At 42.1% G+C, this 17126-nt stretch overlaps 1 protein-coding gene across 1 annotated transcript in view; it reads left to right on the forward strand.

Annotated features, from left to right (window-relative positions):
• The window catches only part of NSG1 (neuronal vesicle trafficking associated 1), a 53351-nt gene extending 37766 nt beyond the window's left edge, over positions 1-15585 (forward strand). The window contains exon 5 of the mRNA XM_072126093.1: positions 10042-15585. Within this exon, the coding sequence (XP_071982194.1) occupies positions 10042-10242 (201 nt within the window). The 3' untranslated portion in view covers positions 10243-15585. The remainder of the gene's footprint in view (positions 1-10041) is intronic.
• The last annotated feature ends 1541 nt before the right edge of the window (positions 15586-17126 follow it).

Below are 17126 nucleotides of genomic sequence, written 5' to 3' on the forward strand. Positions count from 1 at the left end.
GAAATGGCTTAGAGAAGAAAGGAAACATGTTCTATTTAGGGAAATGGAAAAACATGACATTTATGAAACAGAAGAATTCATGCCGAACACACAGGACGAGGCTCAGACCGCTCCAGGAAAGCTCCATCCAAGGAAGAAAGGTCAAAAGTGTTGTGTGGATTTAATCATTTTATATGAGATGTTCATCATCCAGGACCTGGTAATGTAACTGATGGACTCGTAGGAGTATGAGAATATTATACTAATGTAAAGGAAGAGTATTCAAGACTCTCCATATCAATTACTGTGTGTGTGGGAGGGGTAATCAGGACTCTCACTGTCAATCACTGTGTATGGGGTAATCAGGACTCTCACTGTCAATCACTGTGTGTGGGAGGGGTAATCAGGACTCTCACTGTCAATCACTGTGTGTGGGTGGGGTAATCAGGACTCTCACTGTCAATCACTGTGTATGGGTGGGGTAATCAGGAATCTTACTGTCAATCACTGTGTGTGGATGGAGTAATCAGGACTCTCACTGTCAATCACTGTGTATGGGCGGGGTAATCAGGAATCTCACTGTCAATCACTGTGTGTGGGCGGGGTAATCAGGACTCTCACTGCTAATCACTGAGTGTGTGGGCAGGTAATCAGGACTCTCACTGTCAATCACTGTGTGTGGGTGGAGTAATCAGGGCTCTCACTGTCAATCACTGTTTGTGGGTGGAGTAATCAGGGCTCTCACTGTCAATCACTGTTTGTGGGCAGAGTAATCAGGACTCTTATTCTCAATCACTGTGTGTGTTTGGGGTAATCAGGGCACTCACTGTCAATCACTGTGTGTGGGCGGGTGATCAGGATTCTCACTGTCAATCACTGTGTGTGGGCGGAGTAATCAGAATGTTGGCCCTGCACCACACCAGATATACCCAAAGGCTCCAGCAATGAGCTTAGACTCAATGTGTCTGGTCCAGCCTGGCATAGAACTGTGCTATAGCTGACGCCAGAACCTGGTGCAGGTTATCAGTAGTGCGCAGTATGGCACAACCCCTCTACGTCCAAGTGCCAAAGTGGACAGGTTACAATGGTACTGAAGCATACAAGCCATGATTAATACCCCTACCCCCACTGTGTGTGGGCAGAGAAATGAGGAATCCTTTCAGGATTTTCCTCTGCTTTTTACTCAAATTTTATATTATAATATGAGGGCACTATATAAATAACCTAGCTATTTATCACAGACTTCACATCCTTTATCATATTCCCCTCTCGATTAGGGCATCAGAAATCAACAGGTTGACCGATCATCCTTTATGTCAACTTCTTGACAAGGGTTCCCTTCCAGTTAGAAGTTCACACCTAAAATCAATGTGACACGCAGAGGCTTTATGGCTGCTGCACACTGCATGGATCCGTATAGTTCTTACACCATTGGTGGCGATGATGGGGACTAGACCCCTGCTTAGCTTATATATTAGGTACCATTAGATCTCTGATAGTCATGAACAAACAAAACAAAGAGATTCTTAGGCGGAGAAGGTGAAGAAGGGGCTTCATTATGTTAGACATCCCATATCACTTATATTATGGCAGCTCTACTTGTCAACTGCAATGTGGGCCGCCGGTAAGAACCTGTAGTATCTGCAGTGTGGATACAATCTGCATTGCAGTTCTTTTCCTGCAGTATTGGTCCTCGGTCAGCAATGGGAATGACTTCTCCTTGCCTGGGGGCAAAACTTGAAATTATGATGCCTGGCCCCTACCTTTGATGAAGCGTTTGTTGTGCTAGAGCCGCAGTTACTTCACCATTTCCATCCACTGCGAGTCACATACTGGAATCCCGGATCGCAACGTCCAAGCTAAATACAGTAATTCGCTCTCATTTAATATATCACATTGACGGATCCAATTATAAAAAATCCATAGTAGAAGAAGCCTCCCGGCTGATGTTAATCTCCGGGTCAGATAGGCGAGTGCTGCGCGTGTTAATTATACGTAGACTTGTGTCATGTACTGAACATGTAGTAGAAGGGCAAGTGTTATCCGTGACAAGTAGCGTCGCTACATTCATCGCACCTGATGGAGGGGACGGCGGGCGTGATGGAAGTCATGGATTAAGCCATCACTCATTGTAGCTGCATAAATGCTTTCACCAACCTACCTGAAAAGGTAATGCACACTTTAGCCATGTCACAACGTAAGGACACTGTTTAGTCAGACTCTGTTGCCATTACTAAGCTATTGGGGCTCATTTACAAAGGTCGCGCTACTCACTATTGTCGGACTTTGCACCTTTTTCGGAGATTACACGGCTCGGACAGGTATTTAACAGTGGTCTGCGCTGGGATTTTGGCACACGCAATGGTTTTTTGGTGCAGCTGCGCCGGCTTACATGCAACAGAAATCGGGGGATGTGCTGTCGGATGATCCGAGTGATTCAGAATGAGGGCAGGATTTAGCTTTCAAGTTGTGTTGCAAGACAATGCACTTACATGCACCAGGAAGAAGAAGGTGAACTCCGGCGGACCTGAGCGGGGAAGCGACACATGCAGGATATCGGGCACAGGATCGTCAGACAATGCACTTTCTAAACTCCGAGGAACGGGTAAGTAAATGTGCCCCATTGAGTACATATGGCAAATGGCAGGTAATAGGGGGCATGTATGGAGAATGCGTTTTTCATGCTGGTTTTGATAACTCCTTGTACTATGGGTCCTATTTTATGATGAGGTGTTAGCCATTTTATATTTAGACACACAGTTGACTCTAGTAGAAAACTAGAGTGAACTATAACGAGAGTTAAGGTTAGTTTCCTAAAAGTTCAAAAATCCGGTGGAGGCTGATGTCCTTATGACACCCAGGGGTGATGATGATCCCTGTTGCCTGAGACAAGGCATAGAACGGCGCCCCCTCCACCCCATCCAGTAGTAACATATCAGGTTATACATAGAGACACTGGGGGAGATTTATCATACAACGGCGTTCGTGTGCCGGCGCATGATAGAGGCCATGCCCAAACCTGGTTTGGGCATGGTTTATGATGGATTTGGCATAGAAGTGCTGGAGGCATAGAATGTCCTGCTTTGTAGCAGGTGACTGATGCTACTCCCCATCTTGCTGCTGGAAGTGTTGCCTGAGAATCACTTGAAGAAGTGGATCCAGGACCAGCAGGTAGATGTTTTTAATCCAAGTCATTTTATTGGAAATCAAATAAAAAAATCATCCAAAGATGACATAGTTGCGTCTGTATGCGTATATAACGTTATTTTAATGCATCCATGCCATGTGCCTCCTTACTAATGGCAGTGCTGCCAGAGGCAAGCAGCTCAACTTGCCTCTTGTATTTTAAAAAGGTTTGAGGTTATTGAAAAAATGGAAACTTTTTCTTTGCCAAACAGGCAAATCATCCATACCTATGACTGAAGACTTTTTTGAGGCGAGTATGAGTGTGAGCTTCAGTTGGTATAGTAAACCCAGGATACTCACCTACAACAAGCAGCCCCTGGAACACTGTGACTGCTCTTGTTTGCTCCAATGGTGCTTCCGGATTATCCTATGAAGCCGCGGTGATACCACTGCACAATCGCTAAATTTCAGCAGAGAACGGTGAAGTCATCAAGTAGGGGAGAAGGAAATGTATAGTCGTGCCCCTCTCGGCATGAAGGTGGTAGAAAGGGAGAAATAATTGCAAGTGCTAGCTATAAGCTCTTACCATGACAGCCAATGACAGACTCATAAAGAGATGGACCCGCCCCTCAGACAGGTTTTTGGATCCAATTAAACACTTACAGAGAAAGATGCAACAAAGGCACCAAAAATGTGCAATATCATTAAATGTTTTCCCCAGAGAAGATATGAGAAGATAACATGTTTCTGTTAACACCGAGAGCCTCTTTAATTACGGAAATAAAACCATTGACCGTCGCGTCTCGCGTCCAGATGTTTCTGTTTTTCTACGTGAAGCGGCAGATGAACAGTCCTGATATTATTTCACTGCTCTCTTCAGCGAGATCACACAGGTCACCTATGGAGGAGGAGAACGCTAATTTTCACATGAGATCGTTTCACGTATCATTTTTGCAGTTTCTTCGCTTCTATGACTGTTATCCCTGGATGGACTGTAAAAATAATAAGACTTTTCATGTTCTCTAGTTAAAGGGCTTGTCCAGAGGATAGAAAAACATGGCTGCTTTCTTCCAAACACAGCGCCACATCTGACTATGGTTCTTGCCGGTATTGTAGCTCAGCTCCATTCATTTCTATGCAGCTGAACTGCAATCCCGGCACAAACCATGGTCAGAGGTGGCGCTTTTACGGAAAAAAACTAAGTCCTGTATTTCAATACATTTTTCAGCATCTGGGTTTAGAGATCATAGCATTTTTCTGTCTGGAACCAACCCCTATAATATACACGCGTTTCGGGTCTGAACCGAGGTAGCACTGATGACTGTTGTGATTCAGACCTGAAATGCGTATCCAGTTTAAATCCATGGAGACAGGTTGGAATTATATCTGTGAAATGGTGTATTTTTGTTGATAACAGTGAATTAGAGAATGTGTTGTTTTGTTATCCTGAGTATATTTGTATTATATGTCGGGTCAGTAAGTCGGGCCATAACGCTCTGGATCACTAACACCAAAATGGCTATGATGGTGTGAATATACCCTTTAACCCAAAGTCTAGTGATCTCTGTAGAGCAGGACACATCTGCCCCCTCACTGTGCACTGCAGATATAGCATCAGTATACGGTGTATAGACCACAAAGCCGGATGGCATTGCAGGTGGCGGCCCCATCACATCGCCCTCAGAGCACCCTACAGGTATTCAATGAGCAGAAGAAGCGTATACATAAGGATAAAGCAGACCTGTAACCATAGACATCCACACAAAGCCTCATGGCAGCCCGGTGCCCCCACCACCAGTCAGCGACTAATTTACTGCAGCAACAAACAAATATATGACGACTTATCGCACAAAATAACAAAAATCCTCCTGGAAGTGGAAAACGTTTGAATCGGGAAGAATCCGTCTGGTAAAATATTCCGCTCTCGGCCTGACAATTGTAGCCTCCTCGGTAATTGGATCCCAGGAGTCTCGATGTGCGGCTGCAGAAGACTTGGGGTGGTGAGTGATGGAGCAGGAGATCATAGATGCAGAGCCATGATGAAAGTGCAGAGAGATCACAGGAGCCGAGACTAAGCCATCGCATCACTGCATCAAGGACAGATTTATTAGTAACTACAGTCCTGGACATGGTGGGGGACCATCTGCGTATGAAGGGGTGGACCGGAGGACATTAGCACCCACAATGGTTTTTGAGCGAATGACAATTGTAACTAGTACCAATACTTGGCTGCACTGAGACAGAACTACAAGTTTCAGGACCCCAGGACAAATTTTGCAACCAGGACCCCTCCACAATGTGAGATCTCACGTGTTATCTACTGATGTGACCGATAGGCTTGTGCCCCGTGTGTAACCGTTACCTTTGCACCTCTTAAAGTTATGTCCTCATAATCATGCTGTCCACTAAAATATGACAGCGTTCAAAATTGTATGCAATCAGTGTTGATTATGAATCTCCCGCTATTAAATATCTATATGTACATGTAAAGTCACGTTGAATCTTATCATAGGGTCTAACATTTGCCCATTTACTGCCTTTGACCACCAGAGGTTCTAACATGAGCCCATAATTGACCTATTGACTACCCTGGATCACTGGGAATATTGACTTTTCACTTCCTTAAATCACCTGAGTGGCTGATAGTAACACCTTTACTGTTGTAGACCACAAGGGGTGGTGGTGGGCCGCCCTAGACTATCACAGACCTAAAAATAAAACCCATTCCCTGCCGTAGATCGTTAGAGATGCAGACAATAAACCGTCTCAAGAACAGGATTCGTACCTAATGCAGCGAAGGTTATTAATATTTTTTGCTATTGTTCCATACTATCTGACTTAGAGAGAAGAGTCTCCTGATTCTTAACTACCCACATTTATAAAGCGTTCGCTGCTCACTACCCAGCAATAAAAGCTTTTCCCAGCAATTTTTTTAAATTTATTTTATTTTGTAGGGAGGATAGTCTCTTGCTGATCAGAAATTTCCTTTAAAGGGTTTGGCCACTCTCGAACATAAATTGCCTATGTGCCTTTACTGCCTTAATAATAATCCCTGAATGCTCACCAACTGGTTCATCATCCATGATGCTTCCTTTATGGGTGTGTGCAGACTCTCTGTGCTTTGTTTATATTTTTCTACACTGATAAATAGGAGGGACCTGACAACAGGAGATTATAACTCATCCTGCTCCCCTCTTCCTGTGTCTGTCAGTGAGACTGATGGAGAGAAAAAAAGACACACTGGAGGCTGCCATGAAGAACTGAACGAGTGAGAAGCAGGAAGTTGTGTGAAGATGCAAAGTGTAACATGTGGAGAAGGGGGAAAGGCTAAAGCTCTAATAGGAGGCAAAGACACAGGAACATACAGATGCAGAGACCTGTCTAATGGAAGACATTTATTGAGAAGTGGCCAACCCCTTTAAAGCAGCCACATAAAAATGTTTATTGACTTGTATGAGTAAATGTTGTGGGCATGCTCTGTGACCTGTGGATGCTCAGTGTGTAGGGAGGGGCTGGTGGTGAGCATGACCTATTTTAATAGTGGATTCTGTGTTATCTGAAATACTTTAGGTGTTACCCACCATTGTGTTCCTGTCGGATGGCGTCATGTTTGTGTACAAATACTAGCGAATAATGGAAGTGCCCAAAGTACTAATGATAATATAAGGGCCCGGCCTTGTCTTGACTTGCACTATTTATATGTGTCAGACACTAGTGGTTCTTATAACCACATGTCTCACATAGAAGTAGGACCACAAAACACCACATAGTTCCCTTAATTAGGCAGAAATATATGATTCAAAATGGCTGCAGGACGGGTCATGTATCTGACTGCTCACTGTCCAGAGGCCCCATTTCATATTTGGGGTGAGGGCGACCATTGTACAGTATAATTGATGAAGTGGCTGTCATGTAGTATCACGGTCTGGACTGCCTGGCGGTATTCCCATATTTTCCAGCTGGGGTCCACCTTTAAACGCTCCTTCGCTCTCCGATCCATCAGCGTCGGCAGAGACGTCTTCACGGTGTGTGGCCCGATTAATCACATCCCTCAAGGTAATGAAGCACGATGCGCGTGCCGCTAGTTATCAGGGACACAAGGAATCCCGAAAAAATATAAATCCCATTGCTTATCAGCCGCCTGGATACAGAGATGAGGCCAGACGTCTAGGAATATCAGAGAGACCTGCAGGGACCTGTCGAGGGAGGTAAAAAATATCGCCAACAGATTGGTTATTGCTTTTCTCCGATGTGTAATATCGCCAACAGATCGGAGAAAAGCAATAACCAATGTGTATACAGGGCTGATACCCAATAAAGTCAATGGGGGAAATTTATCAGACGCTTTTTAGAACAAAACTGTTCTAATTACCCACGGCAACCAATCAGAGCGCAGCTTTTATTTCACTAAAGCAATTTATGAAATGAAACCTGAGCTCTGATTGGTTTTCATGATCAATTAGAACAGTTTTACCTCAGACACTTTTGATAAAACTCCCCCAACGGGTGCAGTACCAAGCACCACCACTGTACTTTGTATGGGGATGCGCTTGGCAGAAAGTGAAGAGATCTCAACCGGCAACTGCTATTCTACAACATGGCTAACAGAGATAGTTAGCCACTGACTACCAGGTAACGAGCTTAAAGGACATCTACCACCAGGATGAAAGACTGTATGCAAATGAGCCTGAGGGGCTCCAGACTCTATTAACACCTATGGAGCCTGAAGCCTCTCAGACTCATTATGCATACAGTCCTTCATCCTACTGGTAGATGCCCTATAACTAGCCCAAACCCCATAACTACCAGCATAACCTTCAGCAGAAGATTCCTATCCCTCTGTAGTAGTCTCTCTCCAACATCCGGATCATGTCCACGGATTGTCTGCTGTATCAGGTTCTGACAGTTCTCCGGTGCAGGCAGCGTAGTATCCATAGACAACGGCCGCTCCCCTCAGGAAACTAATTAGTTCAGATATTTTAGGTGCGAGTCAGAACATTCTGTGCTAATTAGACTTCTTTTTAATATAAAATGGTGAACTGCGTGCGGAGAGTCCAGGGTCCCAGCACCATCGCTAAATTCAATAAACCGGAAATTTGGTTTAGTGATGAAGTGGGTTCAGAACTCCACTACAGGACAAACCCCGGGTTACATACAGGATAGGTTCTGTAGTTTTGTTCTTAAGTTGAATTTGTATGTTAGCCGGAACTGATCTATTTTGTAAGGGTAACTCTTTTTTTTTTGGCCCAGTGCCGGATTTTTAAAGTTTTGGGTTGTCACGGGAACAAATATAGGCAGTCCCCTACTTAAGGACACCCGACTTACAGATGACCCCTAGTTAAAGACCGTCCTCTCTGCCCCCTGCGACTTCCGGTGACCTCTCTGGATGCTTTACTTTAGGCCTCGGCTGCAATGATCAGCTTTGAGGTGTCTGTAATGAAGCTTTATTGATAATCCTTGGTCCAATTACAGCAAAAAAATTTTGAAACTCCAATTGTCACTGGGGCAAAAAAATATTTTTGCCTGGATCTACAATTATAAAATATACAGTTTTGACTTACATACAAATTCGACTTAAGAACAAACCTATCTTGTACGTAACCCGGGGACTGTCTGTATTAAGAGTAAAGCTTCATTACAGACACTTTTCATAACTGCCAACAACCAGCGGTCCATCTAGAAGTCAGGTGTCCTTAAGTGCAAATTCATTTTTGTTATATTAATACCTCACCCATACACCCGTGCAGAACATTGGTCCGAAAAATAAAATCTTATAAAATACAGACGGTCCCCGCACAAAAGTTAATTAGCAGTTTTCATTTTTATAACTTTTTTCTTTGCTATCGTTTTTGGGACAACTTTTTAGAAATTTTTTACATGTAGCAAAGTGGCAAAAAGTGTCTTTTTGGATATTTGGGAGTTATTTTCAGTTACTGGTTTCAACATTGGGAAAAAACGTTATTATATTTTGATAGATCGGATATTTTGGGACATGGTGATACCTAACGTGTATAACGTGTCCTGCCGCTCCATTCAATACTATGGGAGTTTTGAAAATTAGAGAGAGAACGGTGTTCGGCTATCTCCGGCCCTCTCATTCACTGTGAAAGTCTATGATAGCGCTGAAAATCAAGGGCTTTGCTTGCCAATTTCTGGGGCTCCCATAGTACTGAATGGAGCAGCAGGACGTATGCTCGACCTCTAACTTCACTCAATCAGTGAAAGTGGTCAGACACTAGAGTTGAGTCTACTCAAACTGCAATGTTTGGGTCCCTGAACCCAAGTCTGGAAGTTTAGCATTCGGGTTCACCTTGGAAAAACTGGTTAACGGGCTGTTATAGTATTGCAGGATATGGTAGGATATGGTCAAGCAGACGCCCGGGTTTCGGCTTCTGGTACATGAATCAAAGTTTTGTTCAAAGTTTGGCCAAACTCTGTGAACCTGAACAGGTCCGTTCAACACCATCTGATACCCATCGATCGTAGATAGAAGGCAAAAGACAAGGGATAACAATCAAATAAACTTGGGAATCCTCAAGTCACATCACCCACATAACCTCAGTGAGGAATAAGTGAGAACCTAAAGGATGATCATAAATGGTTCCATATTGTGCCATGTTGTATTTCTGGGGAATGAACCAGAGGTAATCCATATGTCAAAAAAGTTCAAAAACTTGACTATGAACACCAAGAAATTAGAATTGGATGTTTTTGCTTCCAACATAACCTCCCTTCGAGGAATTCCTCTGCCTTTTGAGCTGTTCTTGGAGATTGTTCCCAAATTCGAAGCCCTTGAAATTACAGTAATCATGTAGTGGTTAGTAGAGTAGTAGTAAGACTTGAAGCTAAACCACAGACTGTTCATCTGTGTGGAGCGTGGTTTTGTGGTAGACCTTTGCCGACCTTCAATTCATTTTTTTTCTTATCTATTTGCAGAACAATCGATGCATCCCTGCAGCCCTTGACAACTATTACACCGAACAGGATACCAGCGCTCAAGGGAAGTTCTACACGGTCATAAATCACTACAACCTGGCCAAGCAAACCATCACACGCTCTGTATCCCCATGGATGACCGTCCTGTCAGAAGAGAAGCTGTCTGAGCAAGAGACAGAAGCCTCCCAGAAGTCGGCTTAGCTGAAACCCCCTTACGTTGTTTCTCAATATCAAAGAGAACTCAAAAAGAAACTTTAAAAATAAAATTGAAAAAAACAAATTGAAAAAAAAACAAAAAAAAAACAATTAACTGCTTTGCCTATCCGGCAATCAAGTGGTTAAGGTTCATTTAGAAATTACTTGTATTTATGTTTAAGCAAAGCACGCTTCTGTATACTGGTATTGCTGTGCATACATAACTGTACAGATCATAATGGATACACATCAACAGCCAATCAGATGTAGACAGACAAGTATCCTCACAGGGAAGCTTGCGAATATTTTTTTTTCTTTTTATGGTTGTTCGAAATTAATGTGGATGATTTGGTGAGGATCAAGGTGTCCTTAGATCATGTAGAAGTTTGTAGGATAGGATTAAAAAAAGAATTTTCTTCAGGTTTAGATGGAAAAATATAACCAATATTGGTTAAAAAGGTAGGACCATCCCAACTTGGTTATGGTTGACATTATAAAAACATCCCAGTAGAGTTTACAGTAAACCAAGGTCAAGGTTGACTAGATTGGGCCATCTTAACTGTATCGGTCAAGGTAGACTACATGGGACCATCTCGACTGTATCGAAGTCAAGGCCGACTACATGGCACCATCGTTGTGATGATAGTAGACTATGTAGGATGTATTTTAATCAAGTTTAGACGTGAAAACCATACAAATTAAGATTGACTGGACATGACTACGCCAATTGGTTTTAGCATGACAATTTAAGTCAACCTTACTGTATCTAGGTCAACATTGACAGTGAAGACCAACTGTCTTCAGATCTAGGTTCACTAGATATCACCATACAAGGTTGGTTTGTCAAGGCTGACTAAAAAAGACCATCTCGACTGTGTCTAGGTCAAGGTTGACTTTGAGAACTTATGAATTTTGTTGACTTCATGGTAGACTAAGTAAGATGTATCTCAATCAAATTTAGACATAAAAAAACATAGCAATTAAGATTGACTAGACATGACCATGTAATTTTTTGACCAAATAAAACCATTGCTACTGCATTTAGGTCAACGTATCTAGGTCAACGACCTTGAAGACCATTTTTGTCCAGGTCTAGGTTCACTAGACATCACCATACCGGAATCAACTAGGTCAAAGTTGACCGTCTGGTTTTTTTCAAGTGGAATCTCTTTAGAATTCTCTTCCCCCAACAAAGCAACATTTATGTTTTTTGGAACATGACCAGTGGATATTTTTCTACATCATATTTTTTTACTTTTGGTGTAGAAATCAATTCCTCTTACCCTCGATAAGACTTATAAACCTAGAAAATTAATCCCCCTTATCGTTCTCCTCTTCGGTCAGTTCACAGATCTTTAAAGACATTATTTCTTTTCCCTGAAGCAATATATGAAAAAAAAAAAAAAATCTTTTTAGAAAATAGCTCGATATTGAAAGCTTGAAAGTTCAGTTTCGGGTATTTTTTTTTTTTTTACATTTCTTTCCACTCTATTGAATAACAGATGCTGTGATGAGAGCCTAAAGAATGAATTAATCTAAACCTGTCAATGTCATATTTCCTACAGGAGGACGATAACGTTCTGCATTTGCAATAAGAATAACACAAATGCAGATTTTGGAATGTAAAACTCTGGATATTTTTGGATGTTTTTATACTTGAGTTGCGTGAAGTAGCAGGAAATTTCTTATGTCCGTGGTAGTTGTAATTCTAGATGATAAAAGCCGTGTTTCTGGTTATGCTTTCAGTAAACGATATATCGGTGATCACCAAGAGTTGAGACTTATGTGTTGGTAAAAGGCTTGAAATGAAGCGCATTTTGTGAATCTGATAAATATGATAAATAATCAAGGTTTTTTTTTGGAGGGGGGGGGGGGGGTCATGGGCCATGTCACATTCAGTCTTTGCCAAAATTATAAGTAAAAATGAAGATATATTTACATGTTATCCCACTGAATTTCAGAGGCAGTTAAGTGAATATTCACCTGTAACACAATTAGAATTTTAAGGCCAATATTTTCACTGTAGAGTTTGTTACAGAAGATCTTCTCTACTGCAAAGTTGAATTATCTCCCCCTCCTTCAGTTCGTTAAAATATGGTAGTTAATACCTATAGGGATGCCAAAAATGGACTTTCTTGGGCTTCACTAACTGGCAGTTCTTACAGGATTTCTGAGATAGGCAAAGACACGCCCCCAACCTTTTAATTGGTCAAGGTTCCTCCCTCCAGTTCAGCCTCCTCCGATTGGTTGCTTTGTAGGAAAACAAGACCATCCCAATGTAATAACATAAAACACAATGTATACTTGCCCTACGGTGGCTCCTGTCTTGTAGGCGAGCGTCCCAACAAGTGGTGGAGGTCACTTATTGGAACCAGGATCTGCTAAAGCCCCTGATTGCCCCGAGTGAGCCTAGTGAAAGGACACCTCTTTCCACCCTGGGATAGTCCACAAAAAAATGTTCTCTCCGATGCCGGAATCGGGTGACTAAGCAGAGTCTCCCATTTGGTCTTCAGTTTTTTGATTCCGTAATTGTGAGCCAAAACCAGGTGAGTCGACTTCACCGAAGTCGGTATAAAGAGAAGACTTCTTTCTTTCTCAACTGGTTTTGGCTAAAAAATAAATGAAGGAAATAACTGAAGACCAAAAGGAGATATGAAGTGGACCTTAGTATGCTTTTTTGTTATCCCTTCCCCAACCACCAAGAAGCTTTCAGATATTCCTTCAAAATCCTCTTTAACTACCTTGTTTTTAAACATTTACTGCATTCTGGGAAAGCTTCTTGCATTCTTTGCCCCAATTCTATGTCCAATTAATTGGATTGGTTAATGTACATGTCAGCATAGCCAGAGGAGCAATCGGGAATTCTGCCTGAATTGTCCCATTAGTTAAAAGGATAGTATTTATGGAGAATTACTGGTTAGGATTGTTACTATTCTGCTCATCTACACCCAGTCATGGATAGATGGCGATAGGATTTGTATATGGTAATAATATTTAGGTAAGGAAGAAATCACGGCCTAGAAGATCCACACACAATACAATATCACATTCCATTAATGTATCACTCTGACTGTTATAAGCGAAGCGATTTAGAAATATTTGTAGTAATATAACTGGACATCATGTACAAAGAACCTATAGTCCAGTTTTTCACTCACATCCGGGTTGGCCCCTATGGCAAGACCTCAAATTCTCCACTCTACATTTTTATATACCTTTCAGTCATGATTTTTGTAGTAGTTTATCCCATTATCAGGTATAAATATTGGGGCTGGACAATGGGGCAAGTCAGAACCCTCATCTGTCCCCACCTTAAGGACAGTTTGTAAATCCTAGGGTGCACGTGGTCGAGCTTGGCCATGCACAGTACTGTTTTAAAGGGTATCCGATTTGTCATTTCCCTGGCAATCTGTCGGCCATTGTAAATATGTAGAGAAGTGAGTAATTCTTTGGTAAAATAATCTATGCCAATACATTTCTTGCCTCTATAATGTCTCTCGCTTTTAGTGGATTGATAGACTGTAGTCTCATACGTATTGCTTCAACCCACAAAACGTCTGCATTCAGCCGGTGTGTACAGTTTGTGCTGGGGTAATGGGTCATAAAATGGTGATTGGAGACCTTATAATGGTCAAGAGGGAGGGGGCGTCTCACAAAATTGAAACTGGGAGCCCATAACTTATATAACATTGTTTGGGGGCTCATGGGTTATACAATAGTGATTGGAGATCTATGGGTCGTTGTATAAAGGTGATTACAAGCCTAAGCTTTATACTAGGATTAAAGACTTATCGAATGTACAATGGCGATTGGGGGGTCAATGGTTACCGAATACAGTGGTGACTGGTCCAATACATTGTACATCAATTTCTGGAAACCTACAGGCCACTGCTATGGTAATTGGAAGTCATACAATGGTGATTTGAGGCCTATGGGTTGTACAATAAAGAATGGAGGCTTATGGTTCAGATAATGGAGGTCATAAGCTGTTGGGCCAGACAATAGTGATCGGAAGGTTAGGGGTTGTAAAATAACAAAAGGAGGCTTATGGTTCAGACAACGATGGTCGTAGGCCGATAGGCCGGACAATAGTGATTGAAAGCTTAGGGGTTGTACAGTAACGAATGGAGGCTTATGGTTCAGACAATGATGGTCGTAGGCCGATGGGTCGGACACTAGTGATCATAAGCTTAGGGGTTGTACAGTAACGAATGGAGGCTTAGGGTTCCGACAACGATGGTCGTAGGCTGATGGGCTGGACAATAGTGATCTGAAGCTTAGGGGTTGTACAGTAACGAATGGAGGCTTATGGTTCAGACAACGATGGTCGTAGGCTCAAAGGCTGGACAATAGTGATCAGAAGCTTAGGGGCTGTACAGTAACGAATGGAGGCTTATGGTTCCGACAACGATGGTCGTAGGCCGATGGGCCGGACAATAGTGATCAGAAGCTTAGGGGTTGTACAGTAACAAATGGAGGCTTATGGTTCCGACAACGATGATCGTAGGCCGATGGGCCGGACAATAGTGATCTGAAGCTTAGGGGTTGTACAGTAACGAATGGAGGCTTATGGTTCCGACAATGATGGTCGTAGGCCGATGGGCCGGACAATAGTGATTGAAAGCTTAGGGGTTGTACAGTAACGAATGGAGGCTTATGGTTCAGACAACGATGGTCGTAGGCCGACGGGCAAGACAATAGTGATCAAAAGCTTAGGGGCTGTACAGTAACGAATGGAGGCTTATGGTGGTCGTAAGCCTATGGGATGGAAAACAATGATTGGAGGCTTATAGATCACTAAATAATAACTGAAGGTAAATTACAAATCAAATAAAGCCCATTTTAAAATTGATGCAAGGTAAAGATTTGGTAGATATCTCAAAAATTCTTTAATTTCTGGAATGAAAGAACCAACATTCCAATGGAATAAGATTCACCATTACAAAAGAAAGCAACCTGGTTCTTGGGTAGAATGGAATATGGCAAATTCATAAAACACATTTATACTATATTATAAGGCTTCTAATGTCTTGACACGATGATATGTAGACACACTAAGAGCGCTCTCCTATAGTCGTAGAACACAACACTCACATCTCGCACGGTTACACGTCACTGGCTCCACAACCAGCACCATTCACATGTAGCCCTCCACTCCCGCCTCCACCAGCCTCCAATATGTATGTTGCTGACAAATTTAGGGACATTTACTAGAACTTTAGGGATGTTAATTGTTTGCTATTATTTTCCTTCCATGCTGACTGAATGTTTGATTTTTCTCTCTTTTGCCAGTGAACACTTTGATTGTTCCATTCTTTATTACTAAATAAAATGTGAGAAAAATTACAATTGTCCTGGTCTTTTTGTTGTGTAATCTTGTGGAAGAAAATGACTCCATGGGAGGGAGCTATGAGGATCACGATATAGGCAACCTTCTGTTTGTTTTTAAAGGGGGAAATCACATATGACAATTTGGTAAAATCATTATGACATTGGAGTTACGCTTTAAAGTATTTGGGTTGTGCACCAAGACATTTCCAAAGTGAAAATCAGAAGGTCTTATGGAGAACCAGGTGTAGCAGAGGAAAATGGGATTTGAGATATTTGAAGGAGATAGCCTTGTATGCCATGGTTTGTATTTTGAACCAAACTGAAGAGACTGATCAAAACGATTGATGGAATGAAATATTTAGAAGGTAGGTAGGAGAAGGATGGGGATTATATAGCAGAGTAAGAGGAGGGCACGTCACATGAACTAAACGGGAAATTAGGAGGTCAGAATCTGATACTATAGTGTAGTGGTGGCAAACCCATGGCACGGAGCCCCGTCCCAGAGGTTGCCAGACAGGTTGAGTAACGCAAGGCTCCTCCAGCAGTGCTGGCTAGCCGAGGATGTGTCATGTACAGTGCAATCTAAAGTAACACTTCTTGGGCTGCATTAGGAGCAAGGAAGTGTAGACGGGGCCGGATTATAATTGAAGCCACTGCTCCACAATTCTCCCTGTTCCATTAGAACCCGGGAAGGAAGGTACAATGATAATCTAAATTTCCCCTCCTCCTTTCAATGGTTTCGGTAATATAATTGAAAGCTGTGGAAGAGCAGGAATCAATAAGTTGCTGATTAAATTGCTGTGATGAATAAGAGGTTTTTTTTGGGTTGTAATTTGGCCACTCAACCTCTAAGAGGTTCACCATCACTGGTGTAGTGTAGAGGTTTTCAATCAATAGTTAGGAAATGCCACTGCAAGCCGCCTTTAAAGGTGGTTTTTCTTCCTTGAGAACAAAATAATCAGCCATATTGAAATTTAGCTGCCTGATTATTGGTTCCACACACAACCTTTGCATAACAAAGGCCTGTCAGGCATGTAATAATCATTCATTGGTCGGTGGTTCTAGCACTTTTGCTTGTCTTGGTAGTTATTAGTCTAATGTGCATGGTCCTCTGACATCCAATTGAATAATAAGTTAAAATCCTCCAGTAAGTACCATCAATATACCTGCTCAAGCTGTGTCCTAGAAGATTGTTGAATTTTACAAGTTGATGGAAAAAAATCTGCCTACACAAGAGACATTCTAACGTTGCAACATCAACCAACCATCCATTGACCACAACGTACCAAATGTTATCAATACACTTATCTTTATTGCAGAACGGTTGTACAAAATGGATATTGCATTAGTAACAGGATGCATCTGCATTTATAAGAGTTTACCAGGATGCAAGACTCTTCCCAACTAGAGAAATTTGTTGCCGATGAACCTCTTCAAGACCCATCTACCCTCGATAGGTAGTTCTTCATGTGACCGGGAAAAATCTGTATAATCTGTAATTTATTTTTAGTTGGTAATTAATTTTTTCTTTACTTTAGTGAAATGGACGTCAGTCTTGT

The sequence above is a fragment of the Engystomops pustulosus genome, chromosome 1 (genome assembly GCF_040894005.1).
Source record: "Engystomops pustulosus chromosome 1, aEngPut4.maternal, whole genome shotgun sequence".
Taxonomy (NCBI): Eukaryota; Metazoa; Chordata; class Amphibia; order Anura; family Leptodactylidae; genus Engystomops; species Engystomops pustulosus.